The sequence below is a fragment of the Chenopodium album genome, chromosome 21 (genome assembly GCF_948465745.1).
Source record: "Chenopodium album chromosome 21, dcCheAlbu1.1, whole genome shotgun sequence".
NCBI classification, from domain to species: Eukaryota; Viridiplantae; Streptophyta; class Magnoliopsida; order Caryophyllales; family Amaranthaceae; genus Chenopodium; species Chenopodium album.
In genome coordinates, this window is record NC_137854.1 from 38,746,824 (window position 1) to 38,763,600 (window position 16,777).

Here is a 16,777-nt window from a genome sequence, read left to right on the forward strand (position 1 = left end):
TCTCTCTCTCTTTGGAGTCTGCAACAAGCTTAACAATGGAGTCTTCACAAAATAACGGTCGAGTTTTTACACGTTCCAAGCTACGAAATCGGGTCGCAAAGTCCGGCGACTTGAGTCGCGACCACCGGCGAACTGAGTCGTGTCTGTACCGTGTTCCGGTACGAGCGAATCAGGTCGCGATTCGCAGCAACGTACCGCGAACCTTGTAACGTTGCTTCAAACAATATACGAAGTATCTACTTATTTAAAAGCAAATGTATAAAAGTTGATATACACTAATCTAATATATATATATATATATATATATATATATATATATATATATATATATATATATATATATATATATATATATATATATATATAAAGGGGAGTTTTTCCCGAGTTTTTAGAGAGCCACGTAGGATCTAATTTTCTCGGCGCGCCACGTAGGATTATAAATCTTAGTAGTAGCCAATTAAATAAGAGATTATTAATTTCTTTTAGAATTAAATAACTCAAATGCCACGTAAGCAAAATTGGTGAATGAGATTTTTAAGTTTAAATTAATTAAATATTAAATATTATCTTTTAATATTAGGAATTTTATCTAAATATATAACAAATTTTAGCTCATAAATACAAAAATAAATAAATAAATAAAAAAAATCAAATAAAAAAAAAATCAAATAACCGTGCATTGCACGGGCTTCATCTAGTATAGATCAAAATCAAATAAATTTTTGTAATAATAATTTAATTAAAAAAAATTAAAAAAATTTACGAGACAACTATTTATCACACCAAGATGCAAACTCCAACTCCGCTTGAGTTTGTGAAAATTTTTACAGAAATATTTTGATATCATGCACTATAAGTTTATAACCTTTTGACTTTGAAGCACTTTTGTCCCTATCTTACATTGAATACTGAGACTTTTTTAAAAAAAAAAGGTAAATAAGAAGTTAGGATAGTCTTCTCTCAAGACTATACCCTAACTTATCAAAATAAATATATAATGAAAATTTACTATTTATAAAAGGATTGATATCCTGGTAGGCTGTTAAGTTAGTATAAAATGGTCTAGAGAAGCAACATAGTCTAGCTCTATCACCCTTTCTATAAATGTGGCGCGAATCAATAGAGATGAAATTTTGAAGTAACTTCTTAACATCTCCATCAACCTTGAGGTGCTTTCTATGGGCCCTAGGGGACCCTAGCTAGACTAAAGTATTATCTAATTAATCTCTAACACTTTCTACTCTTAGATACTTTGTATATTCCCTAGCGTTTTTGTTGTGTGCGTGGGTGCCCGAATTATCGGGCTAGACAATTTGAGAGAGGAGTGTGGGGAGATAAGGGAATCCCATTCTCAAATTTTCATTAGTAAGGATTAAACTTCTAGCCTTATGATTATTACAACCTCTAGCAAATGGTTCGAAATTGGTTCTAAAAGAACTATTTTTATTCCTATTCCATTGGGGGACTTGTTCCTACCCAGACTTTGGTGACAACTTTTTTTGGGCTAGAAGAAGTCGATTTGAAATTTGCTCTCCTTTCCATTTGATCAAGCTTAGCTCACTATTCCCTCATGCATTAGTATTATATGGTATATGAGTATACAACGTTATATTAACTTTGACTGGAAATTTAGAAGCCATGTTGACAAAAATCATGGATGTGAAGATGAGCAAAGCAACGAGTCAGCAATCCAGGCGAAATAGTGCAGCAAAATGTGATAATACTGGTAAAGATTCCAAAAGAAAATTTTTTACCGAGCTTTAAAAAAAAAAATGTTATTTATTTAATTTTTCAAGTTTTCATCAGTCTGAGGTTAAATGGAGTCCCATCCAAATAACCGAAAGTGGCCAGTTTGGATTCCAGAACTTGACTAAAATTAAAGATGTCCTCCACATTTGGAAGACTTTTTTATTTGGTACTTACATTATTGCTTTTTCAGATTGATGCAATAATGTACCAACCACAATAATATTTTATTTAAACATTTTATTTTTTTTTGTTGAAAGTATTTTATTTTGAACATAAGTTAGAACAATCCTTTATTTTTATTTTAAATAATGTAATAGAATAAGATAATTCGTAATTTATACATCCTTATTTATTTATCTTATTTGACTTTTTATGTTCTTCAAACACGTCATAAAATCTTGTCAAAAAAAAAAAAAAAAACACGTCATAAAACATAAATATAATTAACTTATACAAAAATTATAAAGTGTAATGATCTAAAACTAGATATTGGAAGGAATCTAAGGCCCTGTTCTCTTACGTTGAAATTCAGTTTAGTTTATTTCAGTTCAGCTCTTAATTTCCTTCTCTTATAAAATATTCAGTTCATTTCAGTTCAGCTCAGCTCAGCTCAGTTCAGTTCAGTTCAGCTGAGTTCAGTTCAGTTTAGCTGAGTTCAGTTCAGTTCAGCTGAGTTCAGTCAATGAGAACAGGCCCCAACTTCATATTCTTTTATGTGCTAATAATGTTGGTGGTTTCAAAATGATAATAGTATAAGTGAATATTTTAAGCAAATTTTATAATTTTAAAGGTCTTTCATGTTGAGTGCATTTTAATTTTTAAAAAGTGTATACATTAATCAATAAAGTAAATAAAATAATTTTACACAAAATCAGATTCAAACAAAATCTAAGAATTGTATATAGCATAGTAACCATTTAATTTTATTTTTTTTTAAAAAAGATTAAGTAATTCCAATATACTCTACATCAATTTCTAATTGACAACAAGGTCAACAATCTATTTTATATCTTGAAACAAGATTTAAAATTAAATCCAATCAACTGGTTATTTTGGATTACTAAAATACAATTGCTACAAGACAATATATTCTATTAAGTGTTGCATGCATGATCTCATACTAAGCATAAGTGTGCATGTCATCACGAGCTTATCCAATGCTTACAAGCAAGTTAAACGTATGATGTATTCTCCATTGACCAAGTGGGCGGCTGGGTGATCATGCTGGAAGAATTATTGGGTAAACACGCATTATATTATTGATTGGATGATAAAATGTTTAACCCTTTTAATTTCTGTACTTTACTTTCAGTTTATTAGGTTTCTATGAAATTGTGCACCAAAAATATGAAACTTGATTTAAAAATGAGTAGTGCATGAATAATATAGTATATGTTATGATGAAATTGTAGAGGTTATAACCTGGGGCATCGTCCGAGTCCAAATACTAGTCAGTTTATGAATTAGAAGTAACTAAGTTTCAGTTATAAGAATATTACAAAGTATATCTATATGCTTGTAATGCGTTCGAATTTCAAAAGATATACAAGTATATATACACTAATTATGCATATTTTATTTAAAAGACTATAGGTTAAAAGTAATACGAAATATATTTTTGTCAGAAAGTACCTAATCATATTTTGAGGGAAAATGCCTAATAAATTAATGTTGTAAGAAACTACCCAATAAAAGGTAAAATGTTGTACGGAGTAAAATATTACTTCTTATCGGATTTTCACCGTTGACCTAATTTCCTGGCGTTGATCCATTCGACATCTTATAACGGTACCCCGGGAGCCACTTTTGTGATTAAATTAGACTCAAGCAACTCTTCTTGACTACAAATATTGTGGATTATCGAAATAGCCAAAATTTGCACCAAATTTCATTCTCGAGACCTTAGAAGACCAGCAATAAGACCTGTTATGATTTCAAATCAATTTTTATAACTTTGGGGGACTCCCCACTCATTCACTCCATCTTTAAAAAAATTCTTAAAATTGATGCAAAACATGAACTAGTTTAGCATCGGAAGAACGTTTTCAAATTCGACAAGGTTAGACAACGAAATTGTGTTTATTTAGGATGCCCTTACTACGAGTAGTTACTCCGTAATACTACGGAGTACTGTAGTAGACTGACGGAGTAAAATAGTGATAGTCGAGTGAGTAGTAAAAAGTCTACCGACAAGAATCTTTGTGTAGTGGGCAGTCTGTTAGGTGGAAAAGCTGATTCACAAAATCACACAGTCTGAAGATGATACCAGCGAACATCTCAGTACACGTATCACTTTCTGCATCACTCTCGATAGGCCCGTATAACCCGGGTTTCTGAAATAGTGGGCGGGCTTTAATTGTCAAGTGGACTACGTATTACACTTTTTTTTTTTTTTTTTTTTAAATATATTAATATTTAATACAAGCTGTTTGGAATCAAGGGCCCTCCAAAAAATCCTTTCAATCTTCTTCGAAGCACGTGTTCTGACTTTTGTCTTTGCAATAATTATAGAATTATATAGCTCTTCCTTGATTCTTTCATTAAGTGCTAGATCACCAATTCACCATGCATGCTATAAATGTAGTAGAGACTCATAACATTACTTTCAATCATGTGGACTTGTGGACCTCTTTTCTTTCACAATAGAGTATTTAAGAGCCTGTTATTTTCAGCTTAATTTCAGTTCAATTCAGTTCAATTCAATTCCAATTAGTTCAATTCAGTTCAGTTCAGTTCAGTTCAGATTCAATTAGCTCAGTCCAGTAAATCAAAACATGCCCTGAATGTAACTCTTTTCGTATTTTTATAAATTAAAATTTTACGCTTGTTAGTGTTTAATTTAAGATTTAATGTCTTTATTATTTTATTCATCAGTAAAGATTATCAATATTTGTTATTTTGAAAATACATATCGATATGAATAATATTGATGATTAGTTTTATATAGATTTGAATATGATCTTAATACTTTAACTAACTAAATTAGTTATCGTTTACTTTTATCATATTATATGAGAATCACAGTTCACGATTACAATTAATTCATGTGGATGGGTCTTAAAGTAGAATATAAATTGGGCATCCAATTTTATTATTATTATTTTTTCAATCAAGTTGGTTCTTTGATTCTTTCACATTACATATAGCTATGTTCTATTGGCAAGTGTCTATGATGTTAAGTAGATGTTAAAGGGAGCAGATATAAATGAAGTAGTGGCAGTTGGAGAAGGGAATAAAGACATATCTTATGTTTTAGATAAATGTACCTATCATCATTTTTAGAGCAATGTTTATATAATGCAACAATCTCATAAGTCATAACATACTTGCTGATCAAAAGAAGTAATGATTTAATATATATGAAAGTGAAACTATAAGATACAAAAAGTAATGTTGATATCAAATTAAGGCCATCTCATATTTAAATTGCTAATACTTTTTTATACACCAATGTATTCATCACTCGTTGTTAAAGTTAATTAAAAAGAAAATTTCTTTCAAAAAAAAGAATACCAATTTTTTTTTTTTGGTGTTCCACCTGCTTCACCCTTTAAGCTAATTCGGATTTGGAGATCAGTTTTGGGGGATTAGGTTTCATTCTCCTCTTAATTGTTGTTGTGGGGATCGAACACTGGTCCTCCCTACCAAATATAATCCCGATCACTCTTACACCAATTCAACATTCAATTGGTAAAAAGAATACCAATATAATTGGCAAGTCATACTCCCTCTCTTTGGTTCACGTGCCTAAAATGCTAGATTTTTTTGTTAACTAGTGATTTGTCGATCTCTACCATAAAAACATTAAAATGTGCAAAAACAAAAGAAAAAGCCACTTTCAAGAATCCTGAATCATATCAAACGGGTGGGCCTACATTCTTATAGTGGGCTTTAGCTTAGTTTTTACTAGTTTTATTACAAGGATGGACAGCTCAAAAGATGGCCTACATTCACCAACTTGAACGAATGAAGGGTACTTAAAATGTAGATATGTTAGAAGACGACTCCCAATTGTTGGAGGATCTGACATCCCCACAATCACCACCAAGACAATGGGAGGGAAGATTCGGGAATTCTAAATAAGTTTCATATTGGTTTGCCCTTTCTTGGAATCCAAATCATATTATCTTTGTTACACAATACATGTACTGTTTTGACTTTTTAATGGTTAAAGTTGTAGATTTACAAAGCAATAAATTCAAGACGTTACTTGTAAAATAGATGCAATCATGCAATACAGTCCGTATGATAAGAATCTTTTTCAATCAATAAAACATAATGTTTTTTTTTTTCTTTTTTTTGTATGATATCTAAACAAAATGCAGTTTATTAGAGGAAAAAGAACTCCCTCAACTCTTCAAAAAATCCTCCCTCAACTCATTTTATTGCCTTATTTAATCATTTTCTATGATAATATTTGATTAGATGGGGCCGGTAAAAACAAGGGAGTAATGGAATTACATTTTTTTTTTGACGAAAAAAGTTACATATCTTTTTTTGACAGATAATAAGTTATACTATATCTTACAATTGAGTAGCATTTGAAATAGAAAAATAAATATTTTTAAAAATAAGAGATAGTTCTGTGCTTTTCAATCACTCTTGAATTAACATATAAAACCATTTTTTATACTTTAATTCGTACATTATCATTATTCATATTGCCACTGCTTTCCAGTAAATGAACACATAAAATTAAAAATTAAAAGTGAACCTTGATGAATGGCAGTGGCGGTTCCACTATGGTTAGTGGGTTTAGCTGAACCCATACTGAATCTAGAAAAAACTGGTCATTTTTTATGTTTATAGAAATTAGTTAAATAAAATATACGTAGTAGCATAAACATTATTATGTATTTTGGTCTGTAGCCCAATGGTAGGAGACTAGGAGCACATAAATTTTTATCAAATGTCGCTCGAGAACACCCAGCTTACCTTTTTTTTTTGGGCTTTTACCAAGCCATTACATAAGATAACTCTATGAAAATCACTGCTTCAGTGCTTCTCCATCTATCTCCTAAACTCCATCTTGTTTGTATTTTGCAATTAACTAATTGTCTACCTGCCAAATTAATCGGAATTAAGGTGAAATGATAAATTATACCTTGTATGTTGTCAATTCAAAGTTTGGGTTTTAAACTTTTAATATTTTATTGTAGAATTAGTGTTAATATGTTGCCATTGGATTTACTATTTTAATTAAGTCATAATTACGTTGATGTACGATTATATGATTTGAGGATTTCTAATGTTGTGAATGTAAGGATCACTAAATATTGCGGAGTAATATTTTCAGAGTACATATTTTGTATTGGTTTATTGTCCAGAGATGAAGGGTTTAGTGTATCTTTAATAATTTAATCATCGAGTTCAATTGTAATTTGTCTTTTTAGTTAGTATATTTTTTTTCCAACATGTGCACACCTTTAATTTGTATTTTATTTGATTTCATTATATTTGTTTAGAAAATCCGAACCCATATGGACAAATTCGTTGAACCGCCACTGATGAATAGTTAGTAGGGGATTGACCATCTGACCAAATTGAGGTCCAATCTAAGCTTTTACTATAGATAGGTGCTGTATTTTAAATCCATAGCATATGCAGAATAGATAGTACCTGTTTGGTATTACCCTAAGGCCCCGTTTAGTTTAATGTAAAAGATTTTCAATGGAAAATTAGATTTCATGGAAAACAAATTTTCAAGGAAAAACACAATTACAAATTAGTTTTCCTTTGTTTGATTGCATGCAAGAAAAGTTCAAGAAAAATAAAAATAGGAGTGGAAATGCAAGGATGAATGAGAGGGAAGTAAAAAAAGGAGGTAAGGAGGAGAGAGAAAAATATGACTTCCTTTGTTTTAGGAAAATATTTTCCATCATTAAGGATGGAATTTTCCACCCCTTCACAAACCAAACAAAGAAAAATGGGTTAAAAATGGAAAAATCATTTACCATAGAAACATTTTACATCAAACCAAACAGGGCCTAAAAGAAAATGAAAATTCCCAAAGATAAACTCCTCAACCAGAGCCTAAATGGATATAATCAAGTAATTATCTAGTTATGCATTCATCAATTGACGTCTGGTAGCGCCTGTTATTGTCGTGGAAAAAAAAACACTAGAGAGAACAGGAAATTTCTAAAACTGCAATCTGCATCATTTGTAGATCACGAAAGCAAACATTTTACAACAGCAATATAGACATCAGTACACAATACTTATCCAAAAAGATCTCTATGAGATGGCTAAAATGTAGTGTACGCTCTCTTGTACCTGATACATCAACCACGATGTAGTCTAAATTTATTGGATTCTCTATGCCGGCAAAAACTAGGGAATAGAGAGACGTGCACAAATAGACTAATCATGTAAAGAATAAAGCCTTCTAAGATAAAATAAATGGCAAAACTGAAGCCTGCAGCACGAGGTATATCATTCAGACACCACAAATTTATGCATCATACTGCCGGAAGCTCTCCACAATCACTGATGACAACCCTCTTCCTTGGACGGTCACCTCTGTCTGTCTCCTGTGATTCGATGAGCCTAACTACATCCATGCCTTCCAGAACCTGTCCAAAGACTACATGCCTCTGATCCAACCATGGAGTCTGCCAGTAGATGAATCAAAATTAGTACAAAAAGTAACACATCTCTGATCTCAAGGCTTGGAAAGCACAGGAATAGCAGTGTTTGTCAGCTACAAATCTATAATTACATGGGTATGGCAGTAAAAATAAGATTAGATAAGGCAAAAACTACTCTCCAACTCCACATACTTGGGCTGGGTGCAAAGATGCTAAACTTGCAACTGTAAGATTATCAGAAGCATGAAATACCAATACGAAAGATTGCTCTAGATATTGAGACACTGAGGCTAACACAACATTACAAAATGAACAAAGCCAAATTTAATATATGGCCCCAGGTGATAAATTGATTACCAGGAACTGCAGATATAAGAGAAATGTCTTTCACAGAGGCTATGTTATGAAACTTTTTTCACCGTACTATGCAAAAGGCCCCTCATCTTCTAAAAACATGCCCAAATCCCTCCCCCTCCCCCCCCCCCCCCCCAATGCGTCCCAAAAAAATTTGCAATTATGAACAAAAAGAGTTCAAAATTAAGAACTTGGCAGCATGCACCTGGAGACTCCAGGGTCTATAAATTAAAACCTTACTCGGCTGCGCTACAGGCTATAAAACAGAGGAATTCACAAGACATTTAGCCTACATATGCACAGTGATATGCAAGTGAAGCAAAGCTGATGGTTTCCTAGTGCTCTTGCAATTATATGAAATGAAAGCTATGGTAAATAATCCATTTGCGCCAAACATTTGTAGCAAGAAAGGACTCTTTAGCCATAGAGGGGGTAAGGTTGGTAATATCAAAAGGCATTGGACTGAGATTGCTTGAAGTGCGACTACAATGTCAATACATCATGGTACGTAGGCAACCTCTTGAGGCTTTGTCAATGCCGGGAACACTTAACTCTAAGGCTTGTCAACAACTAAAGAGCATACTATGATACCTGATGCCACAGAGCCTCTAGTGATCACAGGAAGCTTCTACTGTGTATCAGGACCTAGTATGCCTCATTATGGTGTTTTCAGAATTCCAATATACCTCAATATGTTTTCCAGAATTCCAGTATGCCTTGGGTTACTTGAATAGGACCCTTACCCATGTTTAACGAACAATTCCTGCTGGTTTTCAGAATTCCAGTATGCCTCAATATGGTATTTTCATTTCTACACCATCCTTATGGTGCAGTATGACCCAAAGAGCTTTCCCTATAGCACCATTAAGTTTAAGCACTAGATCTGTGAGCGTCGATGGGGTGTGAATTATTACTCCTGCAAAATTAACTTGATAGGGTCCCTAGGGGTTTTTCTGAACCCAAAGTCCTTAATGATTGGGTTGTAGAAATGTAGACCCATAATATTGAGTCTTATCATTGATATTTGCCTAATTCAAATACACCTCCCTATGCCTTGAGTTCTCGTGGTGTGGTTTCTGTGGTAGTGGTGATCCCAATAGTTTTTGAGGCATGAATTATTGCCTTCAAACAAGGCTTACAAGGAGAAAGTCTGGACCCTACATCCTTTAGGTCAGAGCATGCCATAGATCCAAGGTGACCCAAGAAAATGGCTTTAATAGCTCATAACTTCAGAGCCATAGTTTTAAGTCTAGCAATTATTATCAAATTTAAAATCTGCCTCCAGAGAATGCCTCTAAGTCCTTTCAATACCATACTGTTCGTGCTTTAGTGTTATGTATGATAACCAAGTCCCATGAAACCATAGGGAACCTCCTCCCATAACCCTGATTAAGTTTCAGCATGGCCCCAAGAGGTCTATACAACACTCCCAAAGATGCCTTTAGTTCTTCCAGCATGGTTGATTTGGTCATGGTGAGTTGTTAACACCAAAAGCCTTCCCATATAACCTAGATTAGTTTTAGCCAGTCTCATTGTTGTCTATTAGCTCACTAGGGGCTCGTCTGCAGTCTCATATAGATACACTACATGGATCTGGTTGGGTGGATCAGGCATTGACACTCGATACCCATGCTTCACCGTAGTTACGATCATACCAATCCTTCATCCGACTACAATAGTTCTACCATGCGCGAGAATCAACTAAATACAAAACACCCATCGATACTATATATGCCTATATTTAATACATTGGACGTGAGGATGCTATGATGCCATGTGGTACCCTTTATGTGTCAGCCCATTTTTTTTTTTTCCCTCAATTATTATATTATTAAAATACAAAGGTTACAGCCATAATCATGTTCACCTTCGTGGCTTCATACCTTTAATAGTTCATCTTTCCACAAACCCTTTTTCATGCCACTTCCCCTTTCTCTCCCCAAGAAAATGAATTTGGTTTAATACAATTGTTTTACAAACTTAAGATGCGCACACGAATTTTCTCATTCAAACTTTTCAAAATTTAATAATTTTTCCTTTTTCAAAACATATACATTTATAAAAGAAAATATTAATTATAGATCAATTACTTCACTACATGATATGTATTTCATATACAAAAATTAGTTTGAATTCATGTAGGTCCATATTATTTTTTTTCAGTTAAAATTACTTAGCTGTTATGAGTCCTTCTGAGTTTTGACCTATGAGGTATGCGTTTCCATCTGACCTATGTGTTTGAACAATAAAGCAGAACTGAATATTCAAAGCTATACAGGAGTAAGCAATGGAGAAGGTGCCCCTTAGCCCTAAACAAAAAAAACTATTTTCAAAGACCAATCAAACCTTAATTACAGATTTAACCTTAGAAACAGATTGTCACATCTGAAGTTGTTGTCAGCAACCCAGTTTTTGTTTTGTTTTGTTTATTTATTTTATTTTTTATTTTTATTTTTATTTTATTTTTATTTATTTATTTATTTCCCCGGTAGAAATCAGCAACCCAGTTGGATAATGCCATTTGGAGTAAATGGTTCCAAATTTGACTTTTCCCGACCCAGGGCTTGGCAGGATACAAACTGACAATTGAGACACTTGAGGAAGCACATCAATAATTATTCATGGATTCAAATGAGGTGATTGAAATTATTTCTTGTTAATAACCATGTTATTAGTAGCCAAAAGAGATTGCTGGATCAAAAAATTATAAATTGTAAATGTCAAAGGTATATAGTACCTTAGCAGTGCATATAAAAAATTGGCTGCCATTAGTATTGGGGCCTGCATTGGCCATGCTAACAATTCCAGGACCAGTATGGGACACTGCAGGAATTCAAAAAACAAATCATAAATTCATGAGACATGACACAGCACAGCAAGAACTTGTAAAAGTTAAAAATTCCCCATACAGCTCAATAAATCAAGAACACTTCAAAAGTAAAGTCCTAAACCAATTTCAACTTACGCTTGAAGTTCTCATCCTTAAATGTACGGCCATATATGCTTTTACCTCCAGTTCCCTGCAATAAAATTAATATAAAAATATATATAAATTAATAGATCCACATTCAGAGTTCATATAGAAACACGAATGACTGCTGATAATTAACCACAAACTATTCCTCAGTAGGCTCCATCCATAAAGAGAAAATATAGGCCATACTGCTATAGTGCCATGCAAATAATAAAGAGAACAATTGAACAAAGATCTCTCATAGTTAGCATTCAGCCATAAAGTGGGTCATCGTGAACTAAGATATGCTTACTTATAAAGTTGTAAACTTGATATTTAGCCTTCATGATAGAAAGCATCAATAGTTAATGATAGGTGACATTAAAATAAAAGCTACTAAGAAAGTATAAGGTGATGTAAAATATGAATGAGATGACCCTCAGCCATTGGATCATCCACCTCTACAAAATTATTGGTTGTTAGAGCAACATTACAAAGTAAGATTAAGTAATGTCAGTATTATTACTTTGCGCTCCAGAGTCCAAGGGCGGAAGGCTAGTCTTCCATACTGTATGACGAGGTCTACATTTCCTTAAAATGCATTCAATGACTAAAACGCCCAAACACAAAGTTTCACTCAATATACCAACCAAGATCCCCAAGTAAAGGATTATAGGTTAACGAGTAAAAAAAAGGGATTATTGGCCAACTACAGTTAAAGATCATTGGATGGGTTGGTCCAGTGATCAATATGAAAAGGTCTAGCTGTTCAAGAGGAGAATTTCAAGTTCTTGTCTCCTAAAAATAAGGTTTCAATTCATTCCTCCACATAATCCCCAGTGAGGAGTCAAGTCACAATCCTTCCAATACACTTATATATCCTTACACACCTACTGATTATCCTGAAATCTTAACAATGTAGTAAGGCAAGTGCCTTTAGGTTTTAGGCGAAATCTAGCAGCTAATCTACAGGAAAATTAGACTGTACCACACCATGCTATAAAGTGAGCAAGTATCTAACCATACATATTACAGTATTGCTCACTGTATACATCCATTGTCCTCCATTGCGGAAAAAGGTCCAGTTGTAATGCAACAGCATGTGTGAAAGTATGCAAAAATATGATTATATAGGCTGATTGGCTGAGCTATATGCTCACATGACTGGTTCTTCTCAACAATCAACTCTACATAAGGGATTGGCTACTAATTGAACATGGTTTAAATCCAACTAATATCTGGTCAGTCTAACCGTATCAAAAAGGCTATATACATAACCCATATCAATAGCAAAGTGATAATTTAATATAACTACTATAAGGGATGAAGGAAGCTTAGAATCTTGATTCCCCAACTTGTCAGATCCCCTCCGCTTGGGTGACAAGTGGTGGATACTTCATGTTTGTCTCAACATAAGCTGAAGTATCCTAAGCAAGCCTTAAGAACCTATTGATCATTCTCATAAATGTCAGATCTCTGCAAATATCATGATAGATATCTGATGAAAACTTTCTAGTGATACCAATGCATCCTAGAGGTTGCTTGCAACTGTGAGCCCATATAAGGCTTTAAGCCTTTAAAATAACAAGTCTGTGACAAGTAATCATACTAGCCCAAGTACTCTATGGATTTTGGGAGTCCTGGCCATAAGTTACACATTGACTTGAACAGGCTTCAAGCTTCTAAAAGATCCATTTCCAAATTTACACATCACATTTTAAGCACATTAATTCTAGGAAAAAACAATTGGACAAGAAATCATAATCACCACGACCACTTCTTAAGGTCCATAATACTCCATAATGTTCTCTCTCTCTCTCTTTTTTTATGATTAAAAAGACACAAAGGGGTGTCACCCAAAAGTAGAGAAGGGATAGGGACAAATAATGGGTGCCTTCAAGCTATCACGAAGTGATATATGTACAAAGACAAGAAGCATATCTTCCCTCATTCCTTGTATACATGTTTTTTAAATTTTACACAAGAATACAAAATTATGAATAGGTGAGTGTGGGACCCAACTCGAGAAAAAGTCGAGAAAAATTAATCAAAAAGGAAATGGGACAAGTAAAATGGGACCGAAGAAGCACAAAACTTCAGCTATACATAGGTCTAAATAAGGAATTGAAACATTGATGAGGGGAAGTTATGCCTTAAAAACCATTGGAGGTTTCTTTTATTCTTGTTTGTCCAACAATACACATGATCATAGATAACACCGGAAGATGTACGAAACTTTAGGCCTTTAGCTATACAAAGGCCTAAATAAGGAATTGAAACATTGACGAAGGGAAGTTATACCCTATAAACCATTGGTGGTTTCTTACTTTCTTGTTTGTCCAAGAGTACAAGTTATCAAAGAAAACATTAAATGAACATTTATTTCATAGTAGTTATTACACTAACAAAAGATACAAGTGAAACACATGCAGACGATGTAGTCCTTATCAGAAGTTAGAGAAAAAATGCCAAAGCCTAGGGTCCATATTATCATCAAGAATTCAAGAGCTCAAGATTGTAGAACTGTAGAAGCCATTCTCTAATTTACAAGAACACTTGAGCACATAAGTTTAAGGCACTTGAAAAGAAAAGTTTTTTTTTAAATTTTTTTTTTTTATGGGCAAAAAAGAGTCAAAAAAGATTATTAGCTATGCACAGTGTCTACAAGCCTCAAACATGCCCATATTAGCAGAAAACAGAGCCTACCTAACTATAAACTAGACTCAGAGAAATATATGGATCCTCTTTCTCTTTGGAAGCTATAGCCCAATGGCCTTTACAAAGTCCACAAACATTGTGACAAATCTTGACAACAATATCAATCAAGTCTCCCAAAATAAGAGCCCCTTAAAGGGTACCTACAGAATTTTTATGAACCGGAATCATTTGGGTCTTTGTAACAGAACACCATACTACTTCAATTATGAACCTCAAAAGCAGTCCAGCAACTAGTATATTCATCACCACAAATAACAACAGGAAATACCATAGCATTGAACCAGTGGCAACAATGCAGCATCCCTCACGAGAAGGGCTTCCTTTGTTTTGCATGACACAAATCATCTCTAATGGAGGGAGCAAGCACGTGATTGTGGTTATACTTGTGAAGAGGAAGGACATATTTCCATAATTGTATGCCAAATTTAAAGATTTTAAAAGTCCTTATATTACAGCTCTAGAAACTGTCTTGATCTTCAAATCCTCAAAGACCCTTGAAAACGTTTACAGTGATGTCTAAAGTTATACCAAAACCAAGCTTATGATGTCAATCAACAAAACCTGTTTATCACTCTTTTTAGTTCCATCGAAATTAGCTCACATCTGAAGGTGCTACTTGGTATGAGTGCTATGAAGAAGTGGGCAAGAACTTTCTAAGATTCTGAATATGCAGCTTAGGTTCAATTGCTAATTTAGATTATTTTTTTCCTCAGTAAATTTTAATCATACTTAAGTAATATTGCAGATCAGCAGATCGCCATAGATAAATATAGAACAACTGTCGACCCCCATAATACCACCATAAGCAGAGATGACCATATCACAATAACACCAAATAAATCCTAATTCTAAAACAAGATTTCTATTATGTGCAGAACATGTGAAGAAATGCCATGGAAGTTTCTAAAATCCTGGAAGCTGAGATTAAGTTTTTACATACATTTCCTTTATCAAAATCTCCTCCCTGAATCATGAAATCCTTGATAACACGGTGAAACGAGGAACCCTTGTAACCAAAGCCCTTCTCACCTGATAGACAAAGCAGCACAATTACTAAGTTTTAAACACTTACTTTATCAAAAAGTTTTAAACACTTAATCTCAAACAGCCAAATTTAATTCAAGAATCCACTTCAAAAGATGAACCTGTGCAAAGAGCTCTGAAATTCTCAGTAGTTTGAGGCACATCTTCGCCAAAGAGACCAATCACAATCCTACCAACCAACTTCCCTACTGGATTCCCAATGCTGATATCGAAATACACTTTATTCGTCACATTTGATTGCAACGTAGTGTCCTGCAAATTAAAGCATCATATAAAATCATCTCATAAACAAATAAGTTCTCCTATTTGCCACATTTCCCAAAACCTCATATCAACCATATATCATGATTTTACTGTAAGACACAGTTATAGTATATACTTTCACAGTTTCGCCAAACTCAAATCAACGTAGGGAAATTACTGGGAAATCAATCATAAAACATTACTTCTTCCACTGCAAGTAGTAATATTCATTTCAATTAAAATTGCATTATTAGAAAAATCATATAAAACCACTCACATTTTGAAACCGATGAATGTATTGAATATTGATTATCAAGAACGCGACGCAACAATTTTTGTTTCAAACATCTCGAAATAGTATATGTGACTATTAATTTTTTACTATATGAAACACTAAAACAATCATAATTTGACCAAAATAAATTCAACAAAATCTCAAGAAATTCACCAATTGAAGAAGACATTACGACAAATGAATCAAAAGAAGTAGCTCACCTCAGCAGAAGCTCGAACAGTGGTAAGAGAAGCAGGATCCCGGCGAAGAGATGGAGGAGAAGAGCATGTGAGGGACACGTGACCGAAGGAATTAGAAGACGACAGAGGAATTCTTGGGAGTTTGAGAGAACTCCGAACGACTGAATTCATCGGAACTACGCCTCTTTTGCCGGAGATTGAAGTAACATTTGCCTGAAAAATCAAGAATCAATCAGTGAGAAATTGAAATCAATAACAATCATCCGAAAGAAGAGCAAGAAATTTCTAGGGTTTATACTTGGATTGCGAAAGAAGCCGCCATTGATGGATGAAGGTCGAGGTATGTATGAAAATGGGTTTTAGACAGTGTGAGTAAACAGTGACGAAGAATAGAGAGAGATTTGGTAAGGGTGTAAATGGTAATGGTAATGGCAATGTTGAGGACTAAAGTAGTTTGTTCCTTCTGAAAAATATCCTCGGAATAGGAGGGTGATTTAATAAGAATATTCCGAATTTTCGATAATTTAGTTTTAGCTAAAATCTGCCGTCTTGTTTAATTCACTTGATTTTTACGAATTTTTTCTTACGTATTTATTAAAATTAATTTAAATATCGATTAGTGTTTAATTATGGCGTATGAAGTTATTGATTT

General features: G+C 33.6%; 1 protein-coding gene across 1 annotated transcript; it reads right to left on the bottom strand.

Annotated features, from left to right (window-relative positions):
* Positions 1-7,887: 7,887 nt before the first annotated feature.
* Positions 7,888-16,572, bottom strand: LOC145600167 (photosynthetic NDH subunit of lumenal location 5, chloroplastic-like). The gene is made up of 7 exons (XM_081656066.1): positions 16,424-16,572; positions 16,147-16,338; positions 15,510-15,660; positions 15,305-15,393; positions 11,659-11,713; positions 11,431-11,516; positions 7,888-8,363 (listed from the first exon to the last, which is right to left on the bottom strand). Exons 1-7 carry the CDS (start codon positions 16,445-16,447, stop codon positions 8,211-8,213), a joined length of 750 nt encoding a protein of 249 aa, XP_081512192.1. The 5' UTR covers positions 16,448-16,572; the 3' UTR covers positions 7,888-8,210.
* Between the last annotated feature and the right edge of the window lie 205 nt (positions 16,573-16,777).

Coding starts and splice junctions, on each gene's coding strand:
- LOC145600167 (XM_081656066.1), bottom strand. CDS start 16,447: ATGGCGGCTTCTTTCGCAATCCAA. Junction 15,661..16,146: donor CTGTTCGAGCTTCTGCTGAG/GTGAGCTACTTC, acceptor TTTAATTTGCAG/GACACTACGTTGCAATCAAA. Junction 11,714..15,304: donor GAGATTTTGATAAAGGAAAT/GTATGTAAAAAC, acceptor ATTTTATTGCAG/GGAACTGGAGGTAAAAGCAT.